The following is a 14,385-nucleotide window of genomic DNA, read 5'->3' as shown; positions in this document are numbered from 1 at the left end:
CAGAGCATCCACACCACACAGCTATAAAAGGAAAGAGAGACAGATCGACAGAGTGAGACAGATTATGAACCAGAACATCTGGGACGAATGTTTCCCCTGCGCTTCGGTCCCCCCTCCCCTCCTCTCTCTGGGGCTCGTTCACTCCGCTTGGCATAACGGCGCTGTGACAACACAAGGGCCGCGTATCCATCAAAGATGTACACGACTTGCCGTAATTAGCATAAAACAGGCGCACACACACACATACTTAATATTTATGGAGAAAAGTTCAACAACAGTTCCTGCATCATTTCGTCTTTTATTTCCTCTGATTAGACGTCGTTACAAGTGCTGGTCTGGGTGAACACTCAACACGCGTATCGTTTCATTCTTAAGTTAACACAAAATCACACAAAGTGATGGGATGAAGAAACAGGTGTGTTCATATGTGTACAGTGTGTGTGTGTCTGTGTGCAGGACAGCAGGAAAACAATGATTCAACCCTTTCATGGGCAACAAATTAGGACTGACTTTTATTAGTAAAAATAGACTTTCATCTTGTGGAGTGAGAGGGGGAGGGGGCAGTGGTCTGTGACAGAGACGGCTTGCTTTCTTGTGGTCTTTCCGGTTTGTTTTTACTGTCCTTCCAGCGAGACCAAACTCAGGCCTGCTGGGTCCCCGATGGTTCCGGCTGTCACTCCAGACAGCGTGACTCCCTACAATGCTCACAGGAGAGAAAGACAAAAGGTAAGAGAGGTGGGGAAGGAGACAGGAATCTCGGGGAGAAGGTGTCTGTTTCTCTCTCAGGGTGCTGCGTTCGGTGCCTATTAGTCTGGTTCGGTTCTCCATAGGGTTTTGAGGGTGCGTGTCTTGTCTTGCTGACTCATTCCTCGCTTCCTCCACTTCGGTTTGGTCTGTCTGTAAGTCGGTCGATAATAAGTAATCCCTCGCCATAAACTCTTCATCGCTCCGCCCCTTTCTTTCTCTTTCTCTTGTCCTTAACCTCCGGTGCTCAACTTGTTCTGTGGGCATAGAGAGAGAATACAGAGAAAAGTGCATCAGAGAGATGGAGAGGCAAAAATCTTAATAGACAAACAAACTGCAGAGAAAGATATTATGTCACATAGGAGAGACAAGACAGAGAGACGAAGGCCTGAGAGCCCAATAAAAGGGAGGAGGATGGAGTGAGTTGGACCTGAGGGCAGCGGATTCCATGTTAGCGATAAGTGCAACCACAAATCCCCAGCACTGCCTGTCAATAACCATTTGAACTGGTCTATCGCAGCTGATGCCACTAGATGAAAACTGCCTCGGGAGGAGAAGAGTGAAAGACAAAGTAGGAGGAGAAACAAGGGACATAACGAAAGAAAAATAAGAACCAAAAAAATATAGTTTTCCTCGCTGACCAGCTTAACAATGGTGTTGTAGACGAGTTGGTGCTCATTTTGTGCACTACTGAACACCAAATGACGGTCGGCCAGACTCCCACGCTGTAAAATCCAGGTTAGGATGAGGGATAATTTCACCTTATTCAAACTTTGGGTTCTATTTCCGTAGTCCTGGTCTTTTCTTTCAGTATCTACACACAAGACTCCAGCGCCAAATTAATCTGAGAACAACAAATCCTGACAAACCAAATCTAACAAATAGCGCATTACTGTTGACATCTCAGGTGCTCCTTCTCTCTCACTTTCACTTTTTTAACTCTAAATAACGAGGTTTAGATAAACTGAAGTCTTGTTTACAATTTGTTGCATCATCTCACGTCTCATTCAAGTTTTGTTTTTGCTTTCTCCCATTCTGATTCCGATAGCACAGCTGAGGATATCTGCAGATCACATCCGAAGCTACTGTGGGAGTCATGTCTACATAAGGCAACATGAGGCCATTGCTGAGGCGCTAAAAACTGAGCTGGGGGCCTGACGTGACTGATTGAACGCCGAGGGGCCAGCTACACTCAGGCTTTTGCGCTTGTTTGCGGACACATTCTGCGACATTTGCTGAATTGATCAACATCTGGGCTGCATATGCGCCCGTGTCAGTTTTGCACAGAAAAAGAAGTAGAAGTAGTACACGCAGGGTAAATAAGATCTACAAAAGCAATGACAAGATTATATTATTGATATTATTACAAATCAAAGTGAAGCGATGAGCCATTATTAATGAACACATGATCTGATTAGTGCAAAGTAACTGAATGGATGGACGTTGCGGCTTGTGTGTATCTGAACTTGACCATCAACGAGCTATAAAAATCACTTCAGCGTCGTACTGCAACTAAACTGAGTTTGTTTTTAAGAGCTTTTGTTTCTCTGAGCTTAATGATCTTGTAAAAAAATCCCTCGTCTCAGCTGCGTCTGTGCGAGTTTTCCCTCGCAGAGTACGTCCGAAAGGGCAGCGTGAGGCGCATGTGACCTCTTTCACATTGTTACTTGATACCTTGTTATTATAAAACATATTGATTATATCTGTTTTAAGGATACACAAGGATACACACGGCTGACCCGAGGGTTTGTTTAAGACCTCTGTGGGTGTCGGCTTGTGGAACTTATTGCAATATCGATGTGCTCTCACATCATCAACCTAAAACATCTATGCAATCACAGTAAATAAGATTTACTGACAAATATTTCTGAAGGACAAATCAAATCACTTCAATAAAATTTTTTTCTGCAATTCTGACTGAAATGTCAATATCAAAGATGACGCTGAAGCAGTTATATATGAGCCAGCTCCTTCTTTTTTTTTTTTTTTTATTCTGATCCACGCAAACGTAACAGCCACAAACAGGGATTGAGCCTGGCCCTTGGAGAGTAAAATGGAGATAGAAGGGTCAGTCTAAAAAAACGAAGTGGAGAAGGAAAAGATAGGGAGCAAGAGGCGGTCATGCGGCGAGAATATGGAATGAGGCGGCGAGCAGTGGATGGAGAGATCGGCCTCCGCGATAAACTCTTTTTCATAGAGGGAGAGAGAAAGAGACTTTATCTGTCCTTCGACTGCCTCTTCCTCACAGTTTGCTATCTGGGCCTGTTAAGTGTTGAATGCATTAGAAATGTGACTAGGGATGGTGGATGGAGGGAGCGAAGGAGGAATGGTGGCAGGGCACGGAGGCCACAAAAGAGAGCGAAAGTGGGTCTAAATGTTATCACTGACTGTGGCGATAAGAAACGCTAATTATCAGTGACAAAGGCCGGGCTGCTGACAACAGCTCTGTCTCAGCCGACTGCAGTTGAGGGGTCAGTATTATAAAACTGAGATTTGGGGGGATTTGGTCTTTATCTGCAGCGAGATGGCATCTTGGACATCTCTATCTGTACCCAAAGCACCGCAGTTTTTAGTGGAATTTAATATTTGGAGGAGAAGGACGACGAAGGGGACAGAGATTTCGCTGTTTGAAAACCGTCTGAGCTATGCCATCAAGTGTCTTTGACAGAAAGGGCGAGGAGATGAGATCCCGGCTGTTTGAGAGGGCACGTTTGGATCTTTGGATCTTCTGACCTCCAGAGGTTAAAGACATGTCCTTTGACATTTGTTCTCGTGCAGCTTCCTGCTTGCCTCCGATAAAGCTTGTGTAAACATCCTAATCGTGAAGCCGCATCAGCTCATATCAATCCTACTTCATTTTTTTCTCCCCCCCTCATTTTTTCGGCTCTGTAATTCTGCATATTATTCCTTTAAAACCTTATCACAGAACTGTGTTTTTTTTTTTTTTTTTGCACCTAATGACTTTAAAAGCAAGTCTTACAGAGATAAGCGCAGACGAACAGGAGTGTGCTGTGATTGCCGCAGGGTGATAAACACAAGCGGATTACCATATCGTCTAAGGCTCACTTGCAAACAATTTACAACATCATAACAGCATCCGGACTGTGAACGCACCCTTGCTGAATCTTGACGAGGCCACAGGTAGCTTTCTTAAACACACACACATACACACTTGAACACAATGAATAAAACATTGTGCAATTTACATGATGTATAGCTTAAAAATCTGCCAGCATCTGACTTTTAAATCTAATACTAATACCCACGAGAGCGAACAAGAGACGCAAAACTCACTTTTCCTCATTTCCGGCAAAACAATAAAATTGTGGGAAAAAAAAAAAAATCTAATAGAAGAGTTTCATGAATGTAAATTGAGCCTTGTTGGGGCCGATGGATGTTACATACTGCAATGTGAAAGCAGGGGGGTGGGATCAAGTTAATATCAACCTGAGTGACATTACTATTACCATACAGTGTGTGGCTGTGGGAGACAGAGGGCAAAAAAACATTTGCACTTGGTAATGAAAGGGGAGAGCTCCGGAGAGGACAGTGGTATCCAACTAGCAGCGGCTACTTCCTCAGTCTTATTACATTAAAACACACACAGAGACAGCCGGGGGAACGCCTGTGTCAGCAGGTATTATGGAAATAGACCGTAAGGTTTAAACTGGCTATTTAGAGGAAGCTTTATTCAGGCGCCAGTAGCACCGTGCAAATTTTATTCTCCTGTCTAAAAGCAAGGAGCTGGCGCATGTAAATGGATGCTCGTGTGTATGTGTGTGTACATATTACATTAATTCATTTAGACATTTAAAAAAAAATGGAACAGTTGCTCTACAGTAGCTACCATGCACATCTATGAGCACATGACGTATGCTGTAGCTAACACACCCGGGGATACTCTGTAATACACACATCAATTCAACTGAGAGCTACACTACAGGATTACATGGAGCTACAACTTACATGTCGTCTGTCCATGAGGGCGCGTGCACGTACTTGTCGCTCTTTTCAGAGGGGGGAAAACGCATTATTTTGGGTTTCAGCTTGGAGATTTAGTATTTTCCTCACATGCACCTTAAGGAGCGCACTCATTTCACTTAACAAGCGTGTGATACACATGTGCATAACGCTACATGCTAGTAACAAGTGTAGCAAATTATGTCCAAATGAGATGTGCAGAGTGATAAAAGGCGTACAGTTTGCTTCAGTGAATACGCACCTGTTTGGCGTTGTTGACACACTGTAGGTAAAGGGCCGCGATGTTGGAGCAGTTAAGGGTTTTCCCAACATTTTCTTTGTAACATGTGAGGATCTGGCCCTGCAGGTCTGCACACACAGGATTGATCTCATACCGCCTGAAGGGGTGAGAAGGAGAGAGAGTGACAGTGTGAAAATGGGGAAAAATATGGTGTAAAAATTGAGAGGATGTGGGGAAGGCACAGGAGAAACAGTGTGAGGGATGAGAGTTTACGGAAAGGGATAAAAGTGTGAAAAGGAGGACTGGGTGATAAACGTGTAAGTGAGAGAAGATTCAACAGTGGACAGGAAATGAAGAAAAAGATAGAAAATGCATAAAAATGAGCAACACAGTGAGATAAGACAAAATAAATATGAGATGTAGAAATCAATAACAAAATAAAAAGAATAACGGCAAATTTTGGTTTGGGAAAAGAGCAAATCGATGGTGATTTTTATCTAAAGCAGAGCCCATGCAATGTTAGAGCCCACTAAGCTACACTGCAGTCTTTTCTATCACGCCTGTAATTGCAGTCAAAACCACCTGAAGCAAGAATCAACATTACTGTATCTACTGGATGGAGGGTCAGAGGTCAATCCAGCCATCCAGCCTCCACAACCTGCTGCGATGGCCATGCTCATGTGTGTGTTACAACATATCGACAGAGAGAAAGGCCAGAGGGTTTTCAAGAAAGAAAGGAAAAAGGAAAAGAGGGACCAGCTTCCAGCAGGGGCTTCATCCCTGGATTCATCAGCATCGGGAGAGTTAATGGAAGAGAAGCAAACTCTGCAAATCAATACGTAATGTAGAGAAAACAAGAAAAGGGCACTGGTTTAATCGAGACATGCAATAAGGCTTACTTGTTATCATGTCATTATGATAATGATGAGTTTGAAATTATCTACAGGCTAAGTACACCTTCCTGGTAAATTAGACTCAGTTCTTTTGTCTTACCACCAGAAACCCCTCTAAAAAGGTCTCATGGAAGAGAGTATTGATTACCCTACTGGGCCCCAGTGAATCCATCCATGTATGCAAGAAGGCTCCTTGAGAATGCCAACCATTTACATACTGGGTAGCTGTCACCTTGGACTGGTCTTAATAGCAAATTCAATCTTTAAGCCTCCAAGAGGAGGTTGTTGTTGTAGGTTGTCGATGCTAATATGTCTGGTTATAGGACACGTACCACCAGCTTTGCACACTTAAGACTGTCCTTGAAGAGTGCTACTGTTTTAGTGCTGCTGTCTGAACCGCTTTGATCCAGCTGCTAGCACGTCTAATGGTAGACGCTGCGCTAAACTTCAGTGCGTTTAAATGGGACTCCCATGTTAGATGCGTGCAGAAGTTGCATCCAATCTAAGTAGTGGGACTGTGCCACCAGCCTTGGTGCCTTGCCCAGTGTTAACTGCTTTTGTCTGTCTCTTCGCACACCTCATAAAAATCTATAATGATGACACATGCACATGCTAGTGCTATTATGCTAATGGCGGTGTCATCGTTTTGTTCACACCAGTGCTCAGAACGCTCCATCTGCCTCAATAAACGCCTCGAACGAGTGTGAAAGAGATTTTGCCCATCAGCAACTCTGGCGATCTCAAAGGAATATTGGGGGTGAAGCCGAGCCCCCTGCAGTCAGAATCAGATGTTTGATTTGCCCCCCAGAGTGAGAAATTAGAACCCCCGTTGGATACAAAGCTGAGGATTGGTCGTACGGGTCATTACCCAGGGTGAAATGCAGCAGGACGTTTGTGCAGCGGAGATGTGTACATATGTGCATTGCAACCTGGTCATATTTGTTAGGCAGGCCAGAAAAATCTATAGTCCTTGTAAATCCGGGTCAGTGACAATTTGTGACAACGTGAGAGGTGCTCTTCACAACTTCTGCAGCAATGTGGTGTAATCAATACACCTCATCATTCACTTTCCAATATAGTACTCAGAGGCCAAACTGGCAAAGAAATATTCTAAAGCTAGAGAGTAATACATCCAAGAATGAAGACAGTCAGTTTGGACACTTGAAGATATTGATATTTTGGGAAACATGCTTTTTTGCGGCCTTGCCTAGAGTTGCATAGAGTCTAGAGTCTCTCATGTCTGGGTAATAAATATGAAGCTACATCCAGCAGACAGCTAGGCTGGCTTAGGCAAAGAACAGAAGAAGGACCATTTCTTGGCTTCCATGATCTCTGTAAACCATAAGACCACAATTTGTCGTTTTCACACCTCAGTTTTTTACATATAATTAAAGATATATTATGTTAATTACCTACCCGCACCCATAAAGCTCCTCATCCAGTTCTTGGGCAGGGATTAAGCATTTTTCCTCAAACAGTCTTGTTTACATTTTGCTTGATTCCACAGCAGGCTTTGGCACTTTGAGCACAGACTGGGACATTATGCTGCTGGATGTGGAGAAGGTTCTGCATTTGCGGATCCATTGGGGAGTAATTCAGTCATTTGCTGGGAGGCATGACAAGGCCATCGCTCTGCGTCAGGGTATTGAACGATGACAGCAGCGCTAGCAGAAATCGCCGCCATCCTACTCCTATGGATCCTGGCGCTCATTTATTACACCGCCTATGGGCATCTACAGGGACTAGGGGAGCCACATACACCCACTAATTACTTTCTTAAGCATTCTCGTTAATGCCAGGTGCATCCTGCTGATACAAACCACAGTGTTTATCACCAGTAATGGCCTCTGAGAGAGGAAAAAGGAGGACAGAGGGAGGGAGGGAGGGAGGGAGGAAGGGTGAGGGTGGATAGAAATGAAGAGCATTTCTTGATGAACAACTAGACAGTGGTACTTATATTTTTGCTTGCTCTCTGGTTCTCTCTGCGGGGAAGGGGCTGAGACAGTGGTTGAGTTAATCATGGAAACAATAACACTGGCACACGCCTGGTGGCAGCATGCTGCATTCTCTATCATCTATCATTAAGATTAACATTAAGCTCCTGTTACCAACCATGGTGCCAGTAGGAAAGGACTACACACCTCCCTCCTCCTCCTCCTCCTCCTCCTCCAGGTTTACATTAGGTATCCTCATGTCATTTAATATAGCATGAGTGCTGTGGTGTTAGATACAAAAATGGCATGTCATAAGAGCAATACTATAACCACAAGAATGTTGCTCTTTACTGCCTTTAAAGTATAAAGCTTACCCACATTTTTATTTCAGCATTATTAGGAAGTGATCACCAAATTCTTTCAGGCTGCTTATGGAAATACACTCAAGTTATCGAGCTTTAGGCAAGCTGGGGGTGATTTTGATCCTTGGTTATCATTACAATTTGCAGCAACATTATTTCCCTACATACAGTAGTGACATCAAAAACCACAAAAAAAAATTGAAGCAATGTCTAACTTATGACCCCTGAACAAGGGGCGTATGTCCATGAGCAGTGAGCGGTTTAAAATGCACGGTAATGTTCCTTCTCGGATTATTTAATCTGAATAATTTTCAGAGGCATGAAGATGTGAAGGTATGTGGACTATAGCAGAGAAAGTCCTGAAAAACATCATTTTTAGTGAGTGACCCCCATCTAAGAAAATAAGCACTCTCGTTGACACTGCTGCACTTTCACAGCCACACACACACACACACCCCACTTAACAAGGACAGGTACTCACACACACAAAATATATAAGACGACAGTACATATGGCTATACGTACACAGACATGAGTAGGCAGCCATCGCAGCCTCTCTCTCTCACCCTTTTCACAATCTCTACCTTCCCTTTATTCCCCTCTCATTTATTCCCTCCCCAAATCCCCAGAGGTTCATGGGATATTTAATAAAATCCCATGTGGTGTGAGACACTGAAACAAATATAGACATCTAGCCAGATACAGCTGGTTATTATTTGCGCTGCACTCCTGTACCCAAGAGACAGTAAATCTAAACAGTCACATAGGGGTCTCGCCTCGCGCCATCAGTGGCAGTGAAGGTCTCTATAACAACACCTTATCCAGCCCAGCACACTCATATATACATACACACAAAACAAGCAGGTCCCTATTGCCTCGATGCACTGATAGGAATGAACAAGACGAGTAAGGTTGGTTTAGATATCTGCATTACAATTTTTTCTGCTCTGCGTCATAAATCACACAGCAGACGAGAAGAGAGCATAGAAAAAGGAAGATGGGGGGGAGGGGGGCACTGCATGGAGCAAAAAATGCTTTATTAGAGAAACTGAGGCAGACACGGACAATGAGCGTGTTTGTGTTTGTGTTTGTGAGAATGAGGACAGAAAAAGGAAAAAGAAGAGGGGCGACTATGGAGGAGGATGGAGGACTGGAGAGGAGAGATAGGAGAAGCAGAAGAAGACGGACCCTTGGCGAAACACTCCCGAAGCTCTCTGCTCGCTTCTTTTGTAAAGTTTTCCTTCAGGAGAGGACAGAAAACGAGGTTGAGAGGAGGGGCAGAAATGATATGAGAAGGTGAATGTGTCCCATTTAACATGTAATAAAGCAGAACAGATTACCTGCTCGCTCCCTCTCGCTGTCACTCTGCCTCCTCAAGGTGTCCCTGTATCATTTAATACAGTCCCTTCTTTCAAGCCTACCGCTGCTCAAGTCAGCACATTTCCATGCAGGGGGGACAAATTCGAAAGGGTTTATTGCTATGGATTCCTCAAAGAACATATTGACCACAAGCTGGCTGACATATTGAAATCGATTGTTGGGATTTTCATACAATATGCGTGCGTTATGCCGATGAGCTGAGCAAGGATCAGCGTCGGAGCAATTTTCAAACCAACATATATTGACCATGACTACAGTCTGGTGTAACTATGTGGAGCTGCGCACTAAAATGACATTCATAGATCTGTGTTAAGGATACAACATGCTTCAATAGCTGAACAAAGTGTGAGACGTGTGGAAAAATGAACATCCATCTGTCATAATTTGAGAAACATTACAACTACAGCAAAGATGCACGCGCACACACACACACACACACATACACAGGCACACAGGCTTGAAAATAGACGCCGTCCACTCCAGTAGTGGATAGCATTAAACTGTCCCCTGCAATACGAACTACTGAATGTCCAAACTGGCTCCAGAGGGCTGTTATAAAGGACTGCAGTAAGAACTTGAAGAAGTGCTTTCTTCTTCAAAGCAAGCAGTGGATGAGCAATACAAAATATGTCATGGCTAAATGCAGCTAAAAAAATAAAAATGAGATAAATAAATAAAATAAAGTGTGTCAAGATTAATGCTGTACAAATGCTGTCTAGCATTAGTGGATAAGACGTGTGCTTGTCCACATGAAGGCTGGATGACACTTGAAAACTTAAAGGCTAGAACTTTTACTCTCAAACTGGAAACTTAATCAGATCAGCAAACATCATTACTAGCCTGATAAGATACACTATATGGACAAAAGTATTGGGAGATCTGACTTCTGATTACACCTGCGGGGACGTTGCATTTTAATATATAAACAGCTTCGCAACTATAATGCCTTCCTCTTCTGGGAAGACTTTCTACACTATTTTCTAGTGTTTCTGTGGGGATTTCTCCTCTTTCATGCAGCAGAGCATTTGTGAAGTCAGGCACTGAGGCTGGACAAAAAGGCCTGGCTCACAATCTCCATTCCAGCTCATCCTAAAGGTGTTGGATGGGTTGACGTCAGGGTGTCTCTATGGAGCTTTGCTTTGTGCACTGGGGCACAGTCATGCTGGAATAGAAAAGGGCCTTCAAACAAACTGTTGCCACATAGTTGGAAGCACAGCCTTGTCCAAAATGTCTTGCTATGCTGATGCATTAAGATTTTCCTTCACTGGAAGTCAGGGGCCGAGCCCAACACCTGAAAAACAGCCCCATACCACCCCTGAATTTAATATTAAAGAGATGCGCCCGATACCTTTGTACATATATTCTATTTGCCACCATTTTTTTTGGACTGTGATGGTATTTTGGAAGGGACTAAAAAAAAATAAGTTTCAGTACTCTTCTCTACATTTTCCGTACCACTGCGAAGAAGACAAAGGCACCAAAATGATCCAATGAGTTTTCTTTTTGTTTTGTTTTGTTTTGTTTTTTTTGCCTAGAAGAGGCCATTAGGAGTTTCATCATATGACTTTACCAATGGACTTAGGATTCTATTATGATTAAAAAGCATATGACTAAGAAAAGGTAGAAGCCACTTTATGGTTTGATTTGGGTTGATTTCACACAGGTTGCCAGTATTTATCTCCCTCCAGTCTCCAACTTGTTCTTTTGTCCAAACACACACACACCAAAGACACACACAAATGCATAATCGACAGTATGGATTACTCTCGCCTGCCACCAGATTGAGTTCCAAATCACCACATCGTCTATTTATCATCATTTGGGTCCACTTAGGGGTTAATAGGGTTAAGGGGCGGGTGCTGGTTCCCCCTTAAAAAGCCCTCATGTTCTCTCTAGTTAAGGCAGGCGTCAGTACTGAGTGGGGTAAATAAATACAAATGATCCAGTTAAGGAGAAAAATGACACACATTTTGCTCACGCTGCTTTTTAAAAGCAGACCTGAGTGACCCCCTGCAGTGAAATCCATCAGCATGGATAAGAGATTGAATGAGAGGGGGAGAGAGACAGAGACAGACACAGAATCCAGAGTGAGGGATAGAAGACTGCCAAAGAACGGAGAGATACAGTGTGAGGGAGCAGACGATAATCAAGAGGGAGTGAGGGAGGGAGAGAGATTTAAATTATGACAGAAAACGTTGTTCCTAAGTGAGCAGAGAGGGAGACAAAGATTGATAAATAGACGAGAGGAAAAAGAAAGCTAGAAGCTCCTTTCGGACCCCTCTTTAAACGCACTCTTACAGGGCGACTGGTGTCACACAGAAGAAGTATGTCTTAAAATACACTATATACACAAAAGTATTGGGACACCGGCCCATTACACCAACAGGGACTTTAAAGACATTCCATTCTGTGCATGTTTCTTGAACATCCAAGAAATACTACATGTCAGTTCTTTTCTATTCCATCATTCATGTCACTGTCTGGAAAAATCCAAAATAATATAGAAGAGGAATAAAATTGTGAGTGAGTTTTCTCACCACTTTCAATGCAGCAAAGTCCCTAAGTCAGCCACCAAAATGTGTGTACGTGCATTGTGAGTCCATGTGCGCGCCCACGCGGGTCTCTCAAATGATGTGTGCTGTTTCCAACCAGCACAGCGAAGCTCTTAAGGCAGAAAGAAGAGCTTTTAAAGCAGTTATTGACTTCTGTCTCCTCAGCTGACCACCATCTCGTCCCTGCATCCGGGTTGCCTAGCTACAGAATCGTGGCTCACCCTCACCTGACCACGGGGTCAGAGCTCTGCTCAGTCTGTCCTAGCTCACAGACAAATACTTCAGAGGAAAACATGTCAACTACGACTAAAACTTCACACTTCATTCATGCGTGTGATTTTTGGTGATTAAAAGTGCCGCTTGGCTCAATTTAACATCAATAAATCATTACAACATTAATTTGGGACATCAGTATTATTCCCTTAAACAAACCGGAGCACTGCCAAGAAAATGGAAGCTGCCTCGGCACCTTATTTACATTTTGTAGCAGCGGCAGTGTGGATTTTGCAGTAAACCTGGTGGATTTTCTCCAGCGTATTTATCCTCTTCAGTAATGGGAAAAGATAAAACAAATGCACAATGCAATCGTCCTGCAATGCCTTGCTGCAGGGCTCTGTGTTGGATTGCACAAGGTTTCAAAGGATTTTCCTGATTTTATTTTTTATTTTATTTTTTGGCCACAACCTTCGGGAAAAGAAGCAGTGGATTGCAGAAAATCAAGGAAATGTGGTCTTACACTGAAGTGACACTACTGGCAATAAGCCGCAGGTTTTTTAAAAGAATAATTGTAGCACAAATAGTGTGACAATTACACTGCAATGAAAACTTGGAGAAGAGGTTTGCTGGAAATAATGTGCAATGTATGAATATAGATACATAAATGCATGAGATGAGGAGTTGGTTATGGTTCAAGGGTCTGAAAGAGGGATAAGTGGGCCTTAGCTTCTCAGACATGCATGCATGGAGAAAACAGACACTCAGGTGTGTTCTCTTGACAGAGGCAGGAAAACGAGCCATTTACATTCAACAAGTTTTGCTCCACACCTCCTCATTCCGCCTTATCCACGTGTGTATGGAGAGAAGAAGTGAGGACTGTGGTCGCTGTGATTGTCAACTGGATTAAATTAAAAAAACATTTATTCAAAACTGCTAAAAAATAAACAACAAACAAATAGAAGGAGTGTGTACCCTGAGGGAGAAGAGGAGTGACAGTGAAATGACAGACTAAAATGAGATTTTATTCTCGATGGCCGACTGTGGGGGTGGGGGTGGGGGGTGGAAAAAATGCGCAGCTTATACACACACACATCCACTTCCAGACGCAAACACAAAAGCGTGAAAACACATATCCTTTTCTGATCTTAGAGCAAATCACAGCTGAAATCTTAGAGGAATCCAAGTTTTTTGAGACCCGAGAAGGGGATGGAGACATGAGCGACGACGGTCTCAGTCCTTCAGTTGCACCCACCCATTCACTGTTATAACATGTCGAGCCCCATCTCCATTCTGCAGGGACCCTGAACAAACAGTGGCAGTGACCAGCTTCAACAAAGAAGCCCAAAGCCTCACCAAAGGTTAGTGCTGACAGGAGGCTTAGGACTTCGTCGCCGTTCTTTCATTCCCCATTCCATCTCTTGGCATAATCTCACATTTATCATTTTCTTCCATGCCTGTCAGCTTGCAATTCAAACTTAAGTCCCACTGGGTCACTGCAGGGAGCCGACACACATACACACACATAAGCATATGTGAGCACACTCGAATTCATTGATCGTCATACACAGAAGCGCACGCGAACGTGCACTTTTACATACATGTGGCGCAGTAAAGGTCACACAGTGAGCGCTGGACAGTGTGATAATGCATCAGACTTGGATAAACAACTAGCGGGGAATGTGGCAGGATATAAATCAGGCATGGGGAGAGATGGCCTCCTTTCCACAGGCGACTGGGAACTCTTATCTACAGTCAGTGTCATGGGGAAAGTGAATAAAAGCTTTGGTGTCTAACATACTGTCTTATTACATTATCTGTTACATGTTGCGTTTATTTACGTATTTGTGGAAGAGCTGTGCACCGCACGTCTTTTGTCTGAGTGTTAGAGAGCAATTTATGATTCGTGGTAACCATTTCAGATGCCAGAGGGGTCGTTATACAGTTTGTTCATGCTCACTTTGTGGCTATGGCGTGGTCATAATTTTTTTCTGGGGGCAAAAATGTAAAGAATTAATAGCGATTAGTTTGTTACTGCTCAAAGCTGTTTAAAGTATGATGGAGAAATGCTAAAAAGTGAAAGTTTTTATTTTATCCTATCAGTGT

The 14,385-nt window shown here is 43.4% G+C and overlaps 1 protein-coding gene across 3 annotated transcripts in view; it reads right to left on the bottom strand.

Moving 5' to 3' along the window:
• Nucleotides 1-278: 278 nt before the first annotated feature.
• The window catches only part of chchd3a (coiled-coil-helix-coiled-coil-helix domain containing 3a), a 63,945-nt gene continuing 49,838 nt past the window's right edge, over nt 279-14,385 (bottom strand). For all 3 annotated transcript variants that reach the window (XM_046379036.1, XM_046379037.1, XM_046379038.1), the window contains 2 exons: nt 4,967-5,102; nt 279-1,001 (listed from right to left, as the gene is read on the bottom strand). In XM_046379036.1, the coding sequence (XP_046234992.1) occupies nt 978-1,001; nt 4,967-5,102 (160 nt within the window). In that variant the 3' untranslated portion in view covers nt 279-977. The remainder of the gene's footprint in view (nt 1,002-4,966; nt 5,103-14,385) is intronic.

This window comes from Scatophagus argus, chromosome 22, assembly GCF_020382885.2.
Source record: "Scatophagus argus isolate fScaArg1 chromosome 22, fScaArg1.pri, whole genome shotgun sequence".
Classification (NCBI taxonomy): Eukaryota; Metazoa; Chordata; class Actinopteri; family Scatophagidae; genus Scatophagus; species Scatophagus argus.
The sequence above is the reverse complement of the archived record's forward strand: the minus strand, read 5'-3'. Positions and strand labels throughout refer to the sequence as shown.